Below are 21,162 nucleotides of genomic sequence, written 5' to 3' on the forward strand. Positions count from 1 at the left end.
TGACTCCAATCATTGGATTGCAGTAAATACTGTTGTGGTCATACTTCGGTTGGCAGGCTTGTTGGGATTCCTTTGGATGTATACCTAGGTGTATATAGCTACAGGTGGATCACAGGAAAGTGCATTTTCAGTTATTTGAGAGAGTAGTTATAGTGATTTTCGTAGTGGCCATATTAATTTATACTCCCAACAATAGTTTATAAGGGTTCCTTAGCTTTTGATTGCATCCTCACCAATAATTATTGTTGTTTACTTTCTTTTAAATGTTTTTTATTCTATTTAACTTTCTCTTCCCCTTTACCTGTCCCTCTCTGTTTCTGTCATTCTGTCTTTTTCTGTCTCTCTCTCTCTTCCTCCTGTGTGTGTGTGTGTGTGTGTGTGTGTGTGTGTGTGTGCGCGCGCGCGCACATGTGTTTATCCCTGCAAGTGCACGTCCACACATGAATGTAGGTGCCCTGATGCCAGAAGGCATTGGATTCTCTGGAGCTAGAATTATAAGTAGCTGTGATCCACTGGACATCAGTGCTGGGAAGCAAACTTAGGTCTTCTGCAAGAGCAGATATGTGCTCTTAACCACTGGTCCATCTCCCCAGGCCCTCGGTTTATTATTTTGATAATTGCAATATTTGACCAGGAGGACAAAAATCTCCATGTGGTTTTGCTTTCCATTTTCTTGACACTAAAGATGCTGAACTTTTCTCATTTATTTGTTGATCATTTAGGCATCATCTTTTTTTTTTTTTTTGAATTTTATTTTTTTCCTATCAGTTACATTTTATTAACTCTGTATCCCAGCCGTGTCCTGATCCCTCATTCCCTCCCAGTCCCTCCCTCCCTCCCTCATCTCCAATGTGCCCCTTTCCAAGTCCACTGATGGGGGGGATCTCCTCCCCATTCATCTGATCCTGTTTTATCAGGTATCTTCAAGACTGGCTGCAAAGCTCTCCTCTGTGGCCTAACAGGACTGCTCCTCCCTTGGGGGGTGGGAAGGCCAAAGAGCCAGTCATTGAGTTCCTGTTAGAAATAGTCCTTCTTCCCCTCACTATGGGAAATCAATTGGTTACTGAGCTACCACAGGCTATATCTGAGCAGAGGTTCTAGATTATATCCATACATGGTCCTTGGTTGAATGTCAGTCTCAGAAAAGACACTGTGCCCAGATATATTTGGTCCTTGTGGAGCTCCTATCCTTTCCTCATCAGACTAACTCCCCTTCTTTCTTATGATTCCCTGTACTCTGCCAAAGGTTTGGTTATGAGTCTTTGCTTTGAAAACACTGCTAGTTAGAATCTTTCAGATGCCTTCAGTAGACTCCTGTCATACGTTCAATGCACATCCCATCTGTCTTTCTAAACGAAGATTGATCATCTTACCCCATGTCTGCTGTCTTGATTATCTTTTTTAGGTGTATAGATTTCATTATGTTTGTCATATCTTATAGGTCTATATAAGTGAGTATATACCGTGTTTGTCTTTCTCCTTCTGGGATATTTCACTCAGAATGATCTTTTCTAGATCCCACCATTTGCCTGCAAATTTCATGATTTCCTGCTTTTTGATTGCTGAGTAGTATTCCATTGTGTAAAAATACCACAATTTCTGTATCCATTCCTCCGTTGATGGACATCTGGGTTGTTTCCAGGTTCTGGCTATTACAAATAATGCTGCTATAAACATGGTTGAACAAATATCCCTTTTGTGTACTTGAGCAAACTTTGGGTATATACCTAGCAGTGGTATAGCTGGGTCTTGAGGAAGCACTATTCCTAATTGTCTTAGAAAGCGCCAGATAGGTTTCTAGAGTGGTTGTACCAGTTTACATTCCCACCAGCAGTGGAGGAGGGTTCCCCTTTCTCCACAACCTCTCCCACATGTGTTGTCCCTTGAGTTTTTCATCTTGTCTATTCTGATGGCTGTAAGGTGAAATCTCAGGGTCGTTTTGATTTGCATTTCCCTGATGGCTAATGAGGATGAGCATTTCTTTAAGTGTTTTTCTGCCATTTGATATTCCTCTGTCGAGAATTCTCTGTTTAGCTCTGTTCCCCATTTTTTAATTGGATTACTTGGTTTGCGGCTTTTCAGCTTCTTTAGTTCTTTATATATACTGGATATTAGTCCTCTGTCAGATAAAGGGTTAGTGAGGATTCTTTCCCAATCTGTAGGCAGTTGTTTTGTTTTGATGACGGTGTCCTTTGCTTTATAGAAGCTTTTCAGTTTCATGAGGTCCCATTTATTGATTGTTGCTCTTAGAGCCTGTGTGTTGGTGTTTTGTTCAGGAAGTTGTCTCCTGTGCCAATGAGTTCTAGGCTCTTCCCCACTTTTTCTTCTAACAGATTTAGAGTATCTGGTTTTATGTTGAGGTCTTTGATCCACTTGGACTTTAGTTTTGTGCAGGGTGATAAATGTAGATCTATTTTCATTTTTCTGCATGTGGACATCCAGTTGGACCAGTACCATTTGTTGAAGATGCTGTCTTTTTTCCATTGAATGGTTTTGGCTTCTTTGTCAAAAATCGAGTATTCATAGGTGTGTGGGTTTATTTCTGGGTCTTCTATGTGGTTCCATTGATCCTCCTTTCTGTTTTTATGCCAAAACCATGCAGTTTTTTTTACTATTGCTCTGTAGTACAACTTGAGATCGGGGATGGAGATACCTCCAGATGATCTGTTGTTGTACAGGATTGTTTTGGAGATTCAGGGTGTTTTGTTTCTCCATATGAAGCTGAGAATCTTTTTTTCAAGGTCTGTAAAGAATTGAGTTGGTATTTTGATGGGAATTGCATTGAATCTGTAGATTGCTTTTGGCAGGATGCCATTTTCACAATGTTAATCCTACCAATCCATGAGCACAGGAGATCTTTCCATCTTCTGATAGCTTCTTCAATTTCTTTCTTCAGAGACTTGAAGTTTTTCTAAAACAGGTCTTTCACTTGCTTGGTTAGTGTCACCCCAAGGTACTTTATGTTATTAGTGGCTATTGTGAAGGGTGTTGTTTCCCTAATTTCTTTCTCGTCCCTTTAGTCTTTGGTATACAGGAGGGCTTCTGATTTTTTTGAGTTGATTTTGTATCCTGCCACTTTGCTGAAGGTGTTTATCAGCTGGAGGGATTCTCTGGTTGAATTTTTGGGGTCGCTCATATATATTACCATATCATCTGCGAATAGTGACACTTTAGTCACTATTTGTATCCCCTTGATCTCCTTTAGTTGTCTTATTGCTCTGGCTACGACTTCAAGTACTATGTTGAAGAGGTAGGGAGAGAGTGGGAAGTTTTGTCTTGTCCCTGATTTCAGTGGGATTGATTTATGTTTCTCTCCATTGAGTTTGATGTTGGCTATAGGCTTGTTGTATATTGCCTTTACTATGTTTAGATATGTGCCTTGTATTCCTAATCTCTCCAAGACTTTAAACATGAATGGGTGTTGGACTTTGTCAAATGCTTTTTCAGCATCTAAGGAGATGATCATGTGGTTTTTCTCCTTCAGTTTGTTTATGTGGTGGATTACATTGATGGATTTCCGTATGTTGAACCACCCTTGCATGCCTGGGATGAAGCCTACTTGGTCGTGGTGGATGATATCTTTGATGTGTTCTTGGATTTGGTTTGCAAGTATTTTATTGAATATTTTTGCGTCAATGTTCATAAGAGAGATAGGTCTGAAGTTCTCTTTTTTTTGGGTCTTTGTGTGGTTTAAGTATCAGGATGACTGTTGCTTCATAGAATGAGTTTGGTAATGTACCTTCTGTTTCTATTTTGTGGAATAGTTTGAGGAGAATTGGTGTGAGCACTTCTTTGAAGGTCTGGTAGAATTCCGCGCTGAAACCATCTGGCCCAGGGCTTTTTTTGGAGGGGAGACTGTGAATGACTGCTTCAAATTCCTTGGGGGATATAGGGCTGTTCTGTCTTTCTACCTGATCTTGACTTAATGTTGGAAGATGGAATCCATCAAGAAAATAGTCCATTTCATTTAGGTTTTCAAATTTTGTGGCATATAGGCTTTTGTAGTATGACATAATGATTGTTTGAATTTCCTCTGTGTCTGTAGTTATGTCACCCTTTTCATCTCTGATTTTGTTGATTTGGATAGATTCTCTCTGCTTTTTAGTTAGTTTGGCTAAGGGTTTGTCTATTTTGTTGATTTTCTCAAAGAACCAGCTTTTTGTTTCATTGATTCTTTGAATAGTTTTATTTGTTTCTAATTGATTGATTTCAGCCCTGAGTTTGATTATTTCCAGCCTTCTGCTCCTTTTGGGTGTATCTGCTTCTTTTTTTTCTAGGGTTTTCAGTTGGGCCATTAAGTTGTTTGTATGTGATGTTACCAATTTCTTCTTGCAGGCACTTAGTGCTGTAAATTTTCCCCTGAGCAGTGCTTTCAGTGTGTCCCATAAATTTGGGTATGTTGTGCCTTCAGTTTCATTGAATTCTAGGAAGTCTTTAATTTCTTTCTTTATTTCTTCCTTAACCCAGCTGTCATTGAGTAACAAGTTGTTCAGTTTCCATGTGCATGTAGGCTGTTTGTTATTCCTGTTGTTGTTGAGGTCCAGCTTAAGTCCATGGTGGTCAGAAAGAATACAAGGGATTATTTCAATCTTTTTGTATCTGTTGAGGCTTACTTTATGACCAACTATATGGTCTATTTTGGAGATTGTTCCATGTGGTGCTGAAAAGAAGGTATACTCTTTTGAGTTTGGATGAAAAGACGTCTGTAGACGTCCATTAGGTCCATTTGATTTAGGGTCTCTGTAAGTGTTTTTATTTCCCTATTTGTTTTCTGTCTAGTTGATCTGTCCCTTGGTGAGAGTGGAGTGTTGAAGTCTCCCACTATTAGGGTATTAGGATCAATGTGTGATTTAAGCTTTAATATTGTTTCATTTACAAATGTAGGTGCTCTTGTATTTGGGGCATAGATATTCAAAATTGTGATGTCCTCTTGGTGGATTTTTCCTTTGATGAGAATATAGTGGCCCTTCTTATCTTTTTTGATTAACTTGTGTTGAAAGTCTATTTTATTAGATATTAGGATGGCTACTCCTGCTTGTTTTCTGGAACCATTTGCTTGAAAGACAGTTTTCCAGCCCTTTACTCTGAGGTAGTGTTTATCTTTGTTGCATAGATGTGTTTCTTGGATTCAACAGAATGATGGATCCTGTTTCTGCAACCATTCTGTTAGTCTGTGTCTTTTTATTGGGAAGTTGAATCCGTTGTTGTTGATAGAAACTAGTGACCAATAATTGTTACTTACTTTAGATGTGGGGTTGGTGGTGTCACTGAGTTTCACTGCTTGTATTTTTTTTTTTTTTTGTGTAGTTATCTATTTTCTCTGTTTCCTTAGATATAATTGTTTTCTTTGGTTTGGAGTTTCCCTTCTAGTAACTTCTGTAGAGCTTGGTTACTATGTAGATATTTTTTAAATTTGTTTTTGTCTTGGAATATTTTGAATTCTCCATCTATGTTGATTGAAAGTTTTGTTGGGTATAGTAGTCTGGGTTGGAATCTGTGGTCCCTTAAGGACTGTATGATTTCTGTCCAGGCCCTTCTGGCTTTCACAGTTTCTGTTGAGAAATCTGGTGTGATTCTGATATGTCTACCTTCATATGTTACATGGCCTTTTTCCCTTGCTGCTTTTAGAATTTTTTCTTTGTTCTGTAGGTTCAGTGTTTTGACTCTGATGTGACGTGAAGAATTTCTTTTCTGGTCTAGTCTACTTGGTGTTCTCGAGGCCTCCTGTATGTTTATGGCCATCTCCTTCTTTAAGTTGGGGAAGTTTTCTTCTATGATTTTCTTGAAAGTATTTTCCGGACCTTTGAGCCTGATGTCTTCTTTTTCTTCTACTCCTATTATTCTTAGGTTTTTTTCTTTTCATGGTGTCCTTGATTTCTTGGATGTTTTGTGTTTGGAACTTTTCTGATTTTATTTTTTCTTTGAGAGACATGTCAATTTCCGCAAGTGTATCTTCGGCTCCTGAGATTCTTTCTTCCATCTCTTATATTCTGTTGGTGATGCTTACCTTTGTAGTTCCTGATCTTTTCTCTATGTTCTCCAGCTCCTGGTTTTTCTCTATTTGTGTTTTCTTTATTGATTCTAATTCTGTTTTCATGTCTTGCACCATTTCCTTCATCTGTTTGAATGTGGACTCCTGCTTTTCAATGATAGCTTCTATTTTTTTGTCCGTTTCCTCTCTATGTATCACTAATTGTGCCTCTACTTCTTTGGGTATAATTGCCTGTATTTCTATGAGAGCTTTGTTTATTTCTTCTTTATTTGCCTTCATTTGTGTGGACATTTTTTTGAGAGCTTTCTGCATTTCTTCTCTGTTTGCCTCAATTTTCGTGGTCATTTCTCTGAGAGCACGATTTGTTTCCTCTTGGTTAGTCTTGATTTCTTTGGCTATTTCTCTGAGGGCTTTGTTCATTTCATCTTTATGGGCCTCTAATAGCTGGAGAAACATAGTTTTGAGGTCGTTTTCTTGTATATCTAGTGAATTGAAGTGTCCATTGTTTTGTGGGGTTGCTGGTGAGGTCATTATGTCCTGATTTTTGTTGGGAGTGTTCTTACATCTGCCTCTAGCCATCTGGTTATTTATAATCCTCACTGGTTGTTCCTCGAGATTGTAGTTTGGGCTAGGATCCTCTCTTTCTGTTTTCTGGACTATTTTTTCAGGAAGATGAGAGAGGTTCATTGGTTTGGGAGTGTGCACTGTGGTTTCAGTTTTGCCTAAGTAAGGAATGTGACGCTGGCGCTATTTGCGTGCGCTTTTAGTGGGCGCAGTGTTCATGCGCGGATTCTCTGACTATTGCAGTGGCCTGCAAGCCACTATTACGCAGTTCTGACTGAGATCCAGGGATTGTTTGCCTGGATTACACTGGTGGACCCACAAGGCAGAGGCTTTAATGTTGGGGTCGCTATCCCAAGAATCCCTATGATGCCCACACTAGGGGTGTGGGTGGCAGGGATCTCGTCTGGTTGCTTCTGTGGAGAGGCCCTGGGTCTGGGGCTAAATCTCCCTAGAAGGCTCACTCACTCTCTTGCAGGACCAGTTGGAATACATAGGGGTTCCCCTTGTTCACTACTCTCTGATTTGGTCCTGCCGCAGAAAATGCACGGGTAGGCTAACAGTCAGCTCTGTGACACTGTGGCCGCAGGACTAGGTGTCCACCTTTCCTGTGTGCTGCCTCTTTGTCCTTTCCCTCTGCCAGGATGGGTTATGTTGACTGATCCCGGGGTGGTGCAGGAAAGAGTTAGGTTGAGTGTTCTCAATCCCAGATCCTGCGTCCAGATCTCTCTTCCAGAAGCAGCCTGGTGGTAGAATCTATGTTTGCTGATCCCGCTAGAGCAAGCTTATGGTGGTGCTCTCAGGGGAGTGCCAGCAGGGGTTGGGGCTTCTCTGTTCGATCCTGAGCCGGGGTTTCTCTGCCAGGGGTCGGGGGGTCGCCGGTGATAGAACTTGCTGCTAGACCTTATTGCGCTGGACCCAGGAAAATCTCAGGACATGTTGAATGAGCACAGTCCCAGATCCCGAGCTTTAATTTGTGTGCTAGGAGCAGCAGGCAGCACTGGAGTTCCGGCACTGTGAAGCTGCTGTACGCCTCTTTATCCTTCTGCTCAGCTGCGGCAGGGTTATGGCAGCGTTTGGAGGAGTGCCGAAAGGATTGGGTTTTCTCAGCCCAGATCTTGGGTTGGGGTACAGACAATGTGGTCTGTGGCAGATTCTGCTGGCTGCCTCCTGCCTCCTCTGAAGAGGGAGTAGGGATTTTGAGCTGGGCTCGCAGATGCTCTTCATACGTGCACGGCGGGAGCTCAGTTGTGATGGCGGCGGGTACCCGCGGTCAGCGAGACCTTCCAGGGAAAGACTGGGTGACCCGTGATCAGACTCGCAACTTTCTTTCCCCATGGGTTTTTTTTGCGACTGGGACTCACAGTCTCTGGCACCCTTGTGCCCGCCAATCAGCCTGGGAAAGTGATCGGGGCATGCAGGCTTGCGGCACCAGCCCTGATACCCAAAGCCCGGGTTAGCCGGGTTCTCTTCCGGGTTCTGTCTGGCTGGGCAGCCGAGAGTGGACTCGACTATACTGCCCAGAGTTCAGTCTCCTGGTCACTGCACGGAGTGTGTTGTCCCGCTTCTCAGACATAGTGTTCTCCCGGTGCCACCATCTTGGCCCTCTCTAGGCATCATCTTTAATTTCTTCTTCTCAATGAATGTTTTGAGGAGCACTTCTGTTAGTTCTTCCCTAAGGTTCTGAAAGAATTTAATGATACACTTGTTTGCTCTGCATTTTTTTATAAGTTAGGAAACTCTTAGTGCTTTAATTTCGCTGATTGTAGTGTATTTGTTGGAATTATACACCTCTGACTTTCCCTGGCTTTTAGTGGAAAAGATTTTTTTTTGCTTGCTAAAATGTTGGGTTCAAGTCTGTCACATATAGTCTTTACTGTCATGAAGTATGTTTCTTCTGTTCCCAGTTTTCAGTGTTTTTATCATTGTACTGGTTACTGGTTCATGGGTTTTTGTTTTTTTGTCATTTTGATACAAACTGGGTTTATTTCTAGAACTAACCTCAGCATTTTGGTTAAAGGAGCAAACGGTTTTGCACAAAGAATATATAAGAAATTTAGCTTTGTAGTAAATTAATGTTAACCATAAAATGAATTAAGAAATACATGTTTCAGACTATTGCTTACTGTGTGTCAAATTCTGAGATACTAAGTACAAATATGAAGCTTTGAAATAAAAACAGTGAGGTCTAGAAGATGAGAATATAAATCTTTATTCCTTTTGTATAAAAAGAATGTTGCAACTCTTTATATAGTTTAAATGAATAAGATGAATAAATTAGATTAAATTGAAATAGTACTTCACAGGGAATAATTAATTGTAAATTAAAATTGTAGATTTCCTCCTTCTTCTAGCCTATTAATTTGTATCTTCAGTGCATGTGAAAGATTATCATATTAAGAGTATTGATCATTTTGCTTAGAAAATACATTAGTTCAAAACCACACATAATTAAGTTAAAGTATTAGCTAATATGTTTTATGTATTGATAATAAAGTGTTAACAAATAGTGGTATATAATTGAACACATACACTCTAATTGTATAATATTGAGATTACAATGTACTGATTGTGACATTGAAAAGTAATTGATTCTACAAGGTGAGTCCAGGACAGCCAAGGCTACACAGAGAAACCCTGTCTCAAAAACAAAACAAAACAAAACAAAAAAAGTAATTGATACCTAAATATGTTGACTTCAGTTAATATTTATCCTAATATATTTAGTTACTTTTATTTTTAAAAATTATAGTATAAATACATATTCCACTCTCCATTTACTCATTCTAAAATCTCCCATATACCCCTACTTGTTCTTTTTCAAATTCATGACCTCATTTATTTAAATAATTGTTGTTACATGCATGTATGTGTATGAGCATACACATACTCCTAAATATGTAAATACAACTTGCTCAGTGTATTCAGTGTTACTTGTATGTGTCTTTTCAGGGTTGATCATTTGTTATTGGATAGCCAATCAATGTGCTCTTCCCTAGAAATTACTATTTCTCTGGCTCTCAGCATCCCTTAGTTGCTTGTAGTTCTCAGTGTATGGTTGAGGCCTCATGATCTCTTCCCTGTGCACACTCATGTGTCTGTCATTTTTGCCCTTGTTCAGCTCATGTGTAGGCAGCAAATCTTGGCGAGACCTTATGGTTATAGCTTCTTACATCACTAGGAGACACAGTCTCATAACAAACACCCTTTATATACTTAAATAATGTATACAGACCTATTATATTTAACTAGAAGCTTTATAATCAGCTGTTTCTGTTGTATGATTAATTGGATTTAAGGTTTTTTTTTACTTCTATATTCTCTGTAAAAAGTTTTGTTTTTGAAGATTTGTCTACTTTTATTAGTGGAGCAATATTGCCAAGAATCATTGCAAGTTTTTCTAGGGTTATTTACATTGATAAAATAAGTAGTGTACTCTTTTACCTCTTTGTTTAACTGTGCCTTGTTGAAATTCAGGTTGGTGGAATTTCTGATGAACTACCTGACTTGACCAATCGTAATGCTGCTTTCTTGTCAAGAACAGAAAGGGTGGTATTCGCACCAGGCACGGTAAGAAGACTCTTATAGTCAAACCTACTTGTAGTTTTAGAATTGGAGCAGATTGTACAATATATGAACTATACTAGGGACATAAATAAGGATCTCTATAACCTACTCTATTGATTTACACTAGCTTAATATACCCATATTTAGCAAAAGTACACATGGCTGTTAGAGACATGTTTCATGGAATTGTAGTCAGAACATTATTAATAGCACATACATGGAAACTGACCTTAGTATACTGAATTTGAATAGGCTTACTTTAGATTATATTTAATTTACTTGTAATGTATTTTCCCTTTATAATTGAATTCAGTTTGAAATCTAAGCCTCACCACTGATTCTTTAGTTCCATAGCCTGCATTTTAAACTGTGTTGATTGGAATTTTTTCAACAATTACCAATTTTATAAATAGCTCATATTGGGTAAATGGAAGAAGTAAAGCAAATAAAACTTAGAAATGAAGTTCACTGTTTATTCAGATTGAGTTTATTAAATTTTCAAAATAGAATAGTAAAAAGTTAGATCATTTGATATCATTGCTATGTCTGAGTGTTTGTGTGTGCGTGAATTCATATGCTGACATCTGAGCCCCAAAAATTATAGCATTAGATACATCATGAGACAGGAGCTCCTTAGTCCTTCTAGGATATTAAACCCAAGAGAAGCTGTCATTTGTGAAGAAGCAAGCCCATGCCAGCTGCAGAATCTGTTTGTTTCTTGATCTTACAAGGCTTATAGTATTTTATTGCACTGCAAACTAAGATGGTGGCTACAATGTATGCGTGTAAGGTATCATCCAAATACTGTAGAAATTAGATCATCTTCATTCATTCATTCACATTTCATCCAGATCAGAGATTCTCCTCCCTCTTATCTTCCCAGTTCCTTTTCTCTGACCTTCTCCCACACCCTCCCTTTCTCCTCAGATTAGAGGAGACCTCCCGTGGTGTCAACCCACCGTGGCATATCAAGTTGTAGTGGGACTGAGTGCATCCTCTTCTATTGAGGCTATACAAGACAGCCCAGATAAAGGAATGAGATCCAAAGGCAGGCAACAGAGTTAGAGACAGCCTTGGCTCCTGCTGTTAGAGGTCCCACATGAGGACCAAACTGCAACTCTGTTACATATGTGTAGGAGGCTTAGTCCATCCCATGCAAAGCTGTCTGGTTGTGGTTAAGTCTCTGTGATCCCCTATTGGCCTGGCTGCTTGATTGTGCAGGTTTTTTTTTTTTTTTGCAGTGTCATTGACTTCTTTGCCTCCTTCAATTTTTCCTCCCCCCTTCCACAAGGTTCCCCAAGCTATGAGCTCCATCTAATGTTTGGTTGGGGTTTTCTGCGTCTGTTTTCATCAGCTGCTGGGTGAATCCTCCCAGATGACCGTTAACACTAGCCTTCTGTCTGCAAGTGTAGCAGAATATCATTAATAATGTCCAGGGCTGGCTCTCTCTCATGGCATGGGCCCGTCATTAGTTGGCCATTCTCTCAATTTCAGGTCCCTCTTTATCCCTGCACATCTTACAGGCAGGAAAAATTGTGGATCAAAAGTTTTGTGGCTGGATTGGTGTCCACATCCCTCTGTTGGTAGTGTTGCCTTGTTACAGGAGATAGCCTTTTCAGGTTCGTATCTCCTGTTGCTAGGAGTTCTAGCTCATAGATTCTAGGGAGTTGCCGTTGTCCTAGGTTTCTAGCTTATCCCAGAAATGCCCGAGCCCCTACTGATTCCTGTTCTCTTTCTCAGGTTTCTCTTCCTCTGTTATCCCACTTGCTTCCTCTTCCATCCAGTGCCCTCACTCTATCTACCCCTGATGTGATGTCTATTTTATTTCCCCTTCTCAGTGAGATTCAAGCATCCTCCCTTGGGCCCTCCCAGTTACTTAGCTTCTTTGGGTCTGCGATTGTAGCATGGTTATCCTGTACTTTATGGCTAATATTTACTTATAACTGAGTACATGCAATGTTTGTTTTTCTGGGTCTGGGCTACCTCACTCAGGATCTTTTCTCGTTCTATCCATTTGCCTGCAAATTTCATGATCTCATGTTTTTAATAACTGAGTATTCCATTGTGTAAATGTACCATATTTTCTTTATCCATTCTTTGGTTGAGGGACATCTAGGCTGTTTTCATTTTTCGGCTGCTACAAATAAAGTTGCTATGAACATAGATGGGAAAGTGTCCTGGTGGTATGGTGGAACATTTTTTGGGTATTTTCCCAGGAGTGGTTTGGCTGGATCTTGAGGTAGGACTATTTATAAATTTCTGAGAAACCACCAAATTGATTTTCAAAGTGTTTGTACAAGTTTGCACGCTCACCAGCAATGAGGAGTGTTCCCCTTGCTCCACATCCTCACCATGATGTGAGCATGAGCTGTTGTATTGGTGTGCTTTTAAAAACTCTGTTCTTTACATTTCCTATCTATCTTTCTCCCTACTCCACCCCAATCCCTTTCATCATTCCAACAGCAGGTAGGAGAGAGAAAGGGTTAGTGGGAGAGGGACACAGTTCTCTTAGCTGCTTCCTGCTGGTTAGGGTCATCGGGTTCCTTGGAGCCAGTCCAGTCCTTGTCTCAGGAGATCTCCACTTCTTGTCTCACTGCAGCAACAGAAGACGAAGTGGGGAAACAGCAGCAGCCTTGTTCTTTCTTGGAGCTTCCCAACATTCTCTGGGCTCTGCAATTTATTCTTTCTCCAGAGTCCTCAGATTTAAACTATTTACAACTGGCAAAGAGCTCCTCCCAGAGCCCACACAAGGCAAATAGTTTGCTGTTGTGGACCATTTGAATCCGTCCCACATCCCACACCTGGATTAAAACAAAAACATGTTTGTATCCACGACACTGTTGCTTAATTTTTCCCCGATTTTTAAATTTTCTTATTTTATTCTGTGGAACCACCAATGTTTTTTATAGATATATTTTTAATTTTTATATTAATGACATCTTATTCACTTTGTATCCCAGCCGTAGCCCCATCTCTCATTCTCTCCCAATCCCTCCCTCCCTCATCTTTTCCCATGCCCCTCTCCAAGTCCACTGATAGGGGAAGTCCTCCTCCCCTTCCATCTGACCCGAGATTATCAGGTCTCATTAGGACTGGGTGCATTGTCCTCCTTTGTGGCCTGGTAAGTCTGCACCCCCCTCAGGAGGAGGTGATCAAAAAGCCAGCCACTGAGTTCATGTCAGAGACAGTCCCTGTTTTCATTACTAGGAAACCCATTGGAGACTGAGCTGCCATAGGCTACATCTGAGCAGGGGTTCTAGGTTATAACCATGAATGGTCCTTGATTGGAGTATCAGTCTCAGAAAACACCCTGTGCCCAGATATTTTGGTTCTGTTGCTCTCCTTGTGGAGCTCCTGTCCTCTCCAGGTCTTATTATCTCCCCTTCTTTCATAAAATTCCCTGCACTCTGCTCAAAGTTTTGTTATGAGTCTCAGCATCTGCTTTGATACACTGCTGGGTAGAGTCTTTCAGAGGCCCTATGTGGTAGGCTCCTGTCCTGTTTCCTGTTTTCTCCTTCTTCCAATGTCCATCCTGTTTTTCTAGCCATTCTGATGGATGTAAGTAGGAATCTCAGAGTCATTTTGATTTGCATTTTTCTGATTAATAAGGATGTTGAACATTTTTTCTTTTTTAATTTTAATTTTTATTAATTAGACTTTATTTACTTTGTAGCCCCCCATAAGCCCCTCCCTTCCCCCTCCCAGTCCCACCATCCCTCCCCTTTCTCCAAGCATGCCCCTCCTCAAGTCCACTGATAGGGGAAGTCCTCCTCTCCTTCCTTCTGATCCTAGTCTATCGGGTCTCATCAAGAGTGGCTGCATTGTCTTCCTCTATGGCCTGGTAAGGCAGCTCCCTCCTCAGGGGGAGGTGATCAAAGAGCAGGCCAATCAGTTCATGTCAGACTAAGGATGTTGAACATTTTTTAAGTGCTTCTTGACCACTAGAGATTCCTCTATGGGATCATTTCTGTTTAGCTCTGTACCCCATTTTTTGATTATTTAAAATATATTTTTTCTTTTTTAAAAAATTTAATTAATTAAATTTACTTATTCACTTTATATTCCAAAGGCAGCCTAGCTCTCTTCCTGGTCCCATCCTCCCACCCTATTTCCCTTTTCCCCACTCTCTTTCTTGGGAAAGGGAAGCTCCCTACTACCAACCCACCCCGGCATATCCAGGACTAAGCACATTCTCTTCCACTGAGGCCAGACAAGGCAGTCTAGCTAAGGGAAAGTGAGCTAAAAGCAGGAAACAAAGTCCATGTCAGACTTGACCTGTGCTCCACTTGTTAGGGGCCCCATATGAAGACCAAGCTGCTCATCAGTTACATATTTGTTGGGGGCCTAGATCCAGTCCATGCATGTTCTTTGGTTGGTGCTTCAGTCTCTGTAAGCCCCCATAGCCTTAGATTAGTTGACTCTGTTGGTCTTCTTGTGGAATTCTTGTTCCCTATGGGTCCTTCTGTCTTCCTGGCAACTCTATCACAAGACTTGCTGAACTCCTCCTAATGTTTGGCAGTGGGTCTCAGCATCTGTTTCTATCTGCTGCTGGATGGAGCTTCTCAGAGGACAGTTATGCTGGGCTCCTCGATGATCATATGTTTTCTTTCTTTCAGATTATATATGGTGGATTACATTGATGTATTTTCCAATGTTAAACCATCCCTACATCCATGTGATGAAGCCTATTTGACCATGGTGGATGATGTTTTTGATGTGTTCTTAGATTCAGGTTGTGAGTATTTTATTGAGTATGTTTGCATCAATGTTCATAAGGGAAGTTGGTCTTTGTTGAGTATTTTTTTTTTTGGTTTCAGTATCAGGGTGACTGTGCCCTTATAGAATGTTCCTTTGTTTTTATTTTGTGAAATAGTTTGAGGACCATTGGTGTTATCTCTTCTGTAAAAGTCTGGTAGAATTCTGCATTAACACCATCTCATCCTAGGCTCTTTTTGGATGGGAGACTGTTAATGATTGCTTCTATTTCTTTCGGGGATTTATGTCTATTTAAATTGTATATAACTTTGGTAAGTTGAGTCTAACCAAGATAACTGTCTATTAAGTTTAGATTTTCTGATTTTGTGGTGTAAAGGTTTTTGAAGTGAGACCTAGTGATTCTTTGGATTTTTTAAGTGTCTCTTCTATGTCTCCCATTTATGACTTTGTGACCTTGGATATTCTTTCTCTGCCTTTTAGTAGTTTGGCTAAGTATTTGTCTATTTTGTTGATTTTCTAAAAAAAAAAAAATCAACTTTTAGTTTCATTGGTTCCTCGTATGTTCTCTTTGTTTCTAATTTATTGATATCAGCCCTGAGTTTGGTTATTTCTTGGCATCTACTCCTCTTTTTTAAAAAATTTTATTTTTTTTTCTTATCAGTTACATTTTATTAACTCTGTATCCCAGCTGTATCCCGCTCTCTCATTCCCTCCCAATCCCACCCTCCCTCCCTCATCTCCACCGTGCCCCTTTCCAAGTCCACTGATGGGGGGGACCTCCTCCCCATTCATCTGATCCTGTTTTATCAGGTATCTTCAGGACTGGCTGCAAAGTCCTCCTCTGTGGCCTAGCAGGACTGCTCCTCCCTTGGGGGGTGGGGAGGTCAAAGAGCCAGCCATTGAGTTCCTGTTAGAAATAGTCCTTGTTCCCCTTACTATGGGAAACCAATTGGTTACTGAGCTGCAACGGGCTACATCCGAGCAGAGGTTCTAGGTTATATCCATACATGGTCCTTGGTTGAATGTCAGTCTCAGAAAAGACCCTGTGCCCAGATATATTTGGTCCTTGTGGAGCTCCTATCTTTTCCCCATCATACTAACTCCCCTTCTTTCATATGATTCCCTGTACTCTCCCAAAGGTTTGGTTATGAGTCTTTGTATCTGTTTTGAAAACACTGCTATTTAGAGTCTTTCAGATGCCTTCAGTAGACTCCTGTCATACGTTCAATGCACATCCCATCTGTCTTTCTAAATGAGTATTGATCATCTTACCCCATGTCCGCTCTCCTGATTATCTTTTATAGGTGTATAGATTTCATTATGTTTATCATATCTTATAGGTCTATATAAGTGAGTATATACCATGTTTGTCTTTCTCCTTCTGGGATATTTCACTCAGAATGATCTTTTCTAGATCCCACCATTTGCCTGCAAATTTCATGATTTCCTGCTTTTTGATTGCTGAGTAGTATTCCATTGTGTAAAAATACCACAATTTCTGTATCCATTCCTCTGTTGATGGACATCTGGGTTGTTTCCAGGTTTTGGCTATTACAAATAAAGCTGCTATAAACATGGTTGAGCAAGTATCCCTTTTGTGTACTTGAGCAAAGTTTGGGTATATACCTAGCAGTGGTATAGCTGGGTCTTGAGGAAGCACTGTTCCTAATTGTCTGAGAAAGTGCCAGATAGATTTCCAAAGTGGACGTACCAGTTTACATTCCCACCAGCAGTGGAGGAGGGTTCCCCTTTCTCCACAACCTCTCCAGCATGTGTTGTCACTTGAGTTTTTCATCTTGGCCATTCTGATGGCATCTACTCCTCTTGTATGTGTTTGCTTCATTTTGTTCTAGAGCTTCTAGGTGTGCGATTGAGTTGTTAGTATGAGATCGCTACAATTTCTTTATGAAGACAGTGCTGTGAACTTGCCGTAATTTGGGTATGTTGTGCATTCATATTCATTAAATCTTAGAAAGTCTTTAATTTATTTTTTTATTTCTTCCTTGGACCAGTGGTCATTGCGTAGAAAGTTGTTCAATGGTTTGTAGACTTGATGTTGTTGAAGTTCAGCTTTAATTCATGATGGTCTGACAAGATACAGGGCATTATTTCAATTTTCTTGTATCTGTTTAGACTTGCTCTCTGACCGACTTGATGGTCAGTTTTGGGAAAGGTCCCAAAAGCTGTTACCCCCCACCCCTCAGGGGGAGGTGATCAAAGAGCCAGCCACTGAGTTTATGTCAGAGACAGTCCCTGTTCCCCTTACTAGGACACCCACTTAAACACTGAGCTACACTTTTTTGTGCTTCAGTTTTATTAGATATTCAGGGCTTGCTGTAGTAGGATAGCTGGCCTCTGGTGGTTCCATGTTGTCCTGGATCTTGATTATTGTGTTCTTACACTGACCTTTAGCTATCTGGTTTACCCTGGGGCCACTGGCCTGCAGGAATTTAGGCTGAGTTGTGGGCAGGAACAGGGCACCCAGAAGAGCAGGTGCAATTTACTACTGTTGGGTGTGTTTTAGGGGGACTTGGCAAGTTTGACCCGGCTGTCCCTGGTGCCTAGAGGCCTCCAGAAATGTAAGCAGAGCTTTGGGATGAGAGATGGGGCTCACAGGGGACAGGACGCAGCTCACAGCTTCTGGGCTTGCTCTGGGGATAGCAGCAGGCAGAGTTTTGGGCTGGAAGATGGGTGTGCAGGGAACACAGCACATCTCGGCGCTCCAGATCATCCTTAAAATATATTATTAATGACAAGTTTGCAAAATAGGATTATCAATCAGCATTTACAACATAGGCCAACACCCCAAGAAGAGTACTGTAGAAATCAAACACTGCTAAGTCAGAGAAGGCTGTTTATTTATACTCTTTTTAGTGCTAACATAACCAGTTCATGAATAGGATGAACTACATTATGGAAGAAACAGGAACAATAATAATTACTATATTTGTGAATTTTTAGGAAATCATAGGAATTGGTGAATGACATTAAGAAATGAAATTTTTGCAGGGCATTAATTGGCAATCTGAGATAGAATGAGAATTAACATTTGGACCTAGATTTTTTTTTTTTATAATTATGGATTCAAAAATGCTCCCACCATTAAATGAAGAGCAACAAGAAGTCAGTGTTTGCTGAGAGGGAGAATCTATTCTGAGGGACAAACTCCCACACAGCTTGTCTGATCCCAAGTGGTTAGCTCTATACACATGTGTATACACAGAAAGGTAACCAAACACAGAAGGTTATATATTGAGATATACATAGTTATCCATATGACTAGACATGTAAAATAATATTTAGAGAAGAGGTCATAAATCTGGGGTTGTGATGATGGGCTTGGAAAAGGATGACAGAGACGTTGGAATGATATACAGTTCTTGCGTATGAAATTACCAAAAAGTACTATTAAAAATGACAATTTAGAATCATCTAGCACAATGATTCTTAACTTTCCTAATGCTGTGACTGTCTAATATACTTCCTCTTGTTGTGGTGACTTTCAGCCATAAAATTATTTTGTTGCTACTTTATACTTTGACATTGTTGGCAGAAAAAAACAACAGCCTACATATTGGGAAAAGACCTTCACAAACCCTGTATCTGACAGAGGGCTAATATTCAGAATATATAAAGAACTCAAGAAGATAAACAGCAACAAATCAAGTAATCCAATTTAAAAATGAGGTACAGAGCTAAACAGAAAATTCTCAACCGAGAAATATCGAATGGCAGAGAAATGCTCAATGTCCTTAGTCATCAGGGAAATGCAAATCAAAATGACCCTGAGATTTAACCTTGCACTCATCAGAATGGCTAAGATCAAAAACTTAAGTGACAACACATGATGGAGAGGATGTGGAGAAAGGAGAGCCCTCCTCCATTGCTGGTGGGAATGTAAACTTGTACAACCACTTTGGAAATCAATCTGGCACTTTCTCAGACACTTAGGAACAGTGCTACCTCAAGATCTAGCTATACCACTCGTAGGCATATATCCAAAAGAGGCTCAAGTACACAATAAGGACTTTTGTTCAACTATGTTCATAGCAGCTTTATTTGTTATAGCCAGAACCTGGAAACAACCCAGATGTCCCTCAGTTGAGGAATGGATACAGAAATTGTGGTACATTTACTCAGTGGAATATCACTCAGCAATTAAAAGCAAGGAAACCATGAAACTTGGAGGCAAGTGGTGTGATCTAGCAAAGATCATCCTGAGTGATGTATCCCAGAAACAGAAAGACACACATGGTATATACTCACACATGGTATATATTCACTGAAGTAAGTGGATATTAAACATATAATATAGGATAAACCTACTAAAATCTGTACATTTAAGAAGCTAATCAAGAAGGAGGACTCTGGGTAAGATGCTCAATCCTCATTCAGAAAGGCAAAGATGATGGACATCAGAAGAGGAGGAAAACAGGGAACAGGGCAGTATCCTATCACAGAGGGCCTCTGAAAGACTACCCTGCAGAATATCAAAGTAGATGCTGAGACTCATAGCCAAACTTCGGGCAGAGTGCAGGGAATCTTATGAAAGAAGGGGGAGATAAAAAGACCTGGAGGAGACTGGAACTCCACAAGGAGAGCATCAGAACCAAAAAATCTGGATGCAGGGGTGTTTTCTGAGACTGATACTCCAACCATGGACCATTCATGGATATAACATAGAACCCCTGCACAGATGAAGCCCAGGGCAAGAAGCTCAGTGTCCAAGAGGGTTCCCTGGTAATGTGAACAGGGACTGTCTCTGACATGAACTGATTGCCCTCCTCTTTGATCATCTTCCCCTCAGGGGGGAGCAGCCTTACCAGGCCACAGAGAAAGGCAGTACAACCAGTCCTGATGAGACCTGATAGACTAGGATTAGATGGAAGGAGAGGAGGACCTCCCCTAGCAGTGGACTTGGGGAGGGGCATGGATGGAGAAGAGGGAGGGAGGGGGATTGGGCGGGGAAGAGAGAGGGAGCTACAGGTGGGGTACAAAGGGAATAAAGTATAATTAATGAAAATAACATATTATAAAAAAAAACGACATGACATGCGTGATAGCTGATATATGATCTCAGAGAGGTCGTGACCCACAGGTTGAGAACTACTGAATTCTTTTTTTAATTTTTCATTATTTATTGTTACACACACACACACACACACACACACACACACACACAAACACTTGATCAGTCTATGTAATATTACTGGTACATTTGTTTTCAGGGATGCTACACACATAAACTTGACTGTTTCAATATGAGCTGAACAAAGACAATGACAAATACATGCTAAGATGGACAGGTTGGGAACAAGCTTAAGAGGTTAAGAGGCCTCACTCTTACATAGAGTACTGCAGCCAACTAAAGAATGCCAAGAATAAAGGAAGTCTTTCCCAGACAAGAGCACACCAAGTGGTTATCTACTATCCCCTGGCTTGGAATGTTGTTGTTGTTGTTATTATTATTATTATTATTATTATTACTATTATTATTATTAGTTATGTTTTATTAACTCTGTATCCCAGCTGTATCTCGCTCTCTCATTCCCTCCCAAACCCTCCCTCCCTCCCTCCCTCATCTCTTCCCTGCCCCTTTCCAAGTCCACTGATTGGGGAGGAACTCCTCCCCTTTCATCTGACCCTGTTTTATCAGGTATCTTCAGGACTGGCTGCAAAGTCCTCCTCTGTGGCCTAGCAGGGCTGCTCCTCCCTTGGGGGGTGGGGAGGTCAAAGAGCTTGCCATTGAGTTCCTGTCAGAAACGGTCCCTGTTCCTCTTATTAGGGTACCCACTTGGTTACTGAGCTACCATGGGCTTCATCCGAGCAGAGGTTCTAGGTTATATTCATACATGGTCCTTGGTGGAATGTCAGTCTCAGAAAAGACCCCTGTGCCCAGTTATATTTGGTTCTTGTGGAGCTCCTATCCTTTCCACGTCATATTAACTCCCCCTTCTTTCATATGATTCCTAAATTCTAACAGCTTCTTTTTGTAGTTGTTCAATAAGTGTCCTATCCCAAGTGTTCATTTCTTCATCTGGGAGAGTTTTGGAGTTTTGCTGTTCTTCAGTGCTTCGTTGTCACACAAACACTCGGGATCTACAGCAAAACATGTTGGATGTAATCTGCGCATACAATGAAGACTTTGCTTAGAATGGCTTTAGCATTGTCTCTGTCACACTGCAGGCAGGGGGACACACATGCGGCATCTCTGCGGTACTTCGGGAGTACTGCAGTGAAGAGAGATGCAGTAGCTGAGCTCTCAGGGAAAAGGGTGTTACTCTTCACTCCTTACACTTCCACTGTTACTATTGTTTGTCTTTCTT

General features: G+C 40.7%; 1 protein-coding gene across 1 annotated transcript in view; it reads left to right on the top strand.

Annotated features, from left to right (window-relative positions):
• The window catches only part of Stpg2 (sperm tail PG-rich repeat containing 2), a 588,931-nt gene that overhangs the window by 118,598 nt on the left and 449,171 nt on the right, over positions 1-21,162 (top strand). Inside the window, exon 10 of the mRNA XM_055628088.1 lies at positions 10,031-10,123. Within this exon, the coding sequence (XP_055484063.1) occupies positions 10,031-10,123 (93 nt within the window). The remainder of the gene's footprint in view (positions 1-10,030; positions 10,124-21,162) is intronic.

Source organism: Psammomys obesus, unplaced genomic scaffold (assembly GCF_907164565.1).
Source record: "Psammomys obesus unplaced genomic scaffold, mPsaObe1.curated_primary_1811, whole genome shotgun sequence".
Taxonomy (NCBI): domain Eukaryota; kingdom Metazoa; phylum Chordata; class Mammalia; order Rodentia; family Muridae; genus Psammomys; species Psammomys obesus.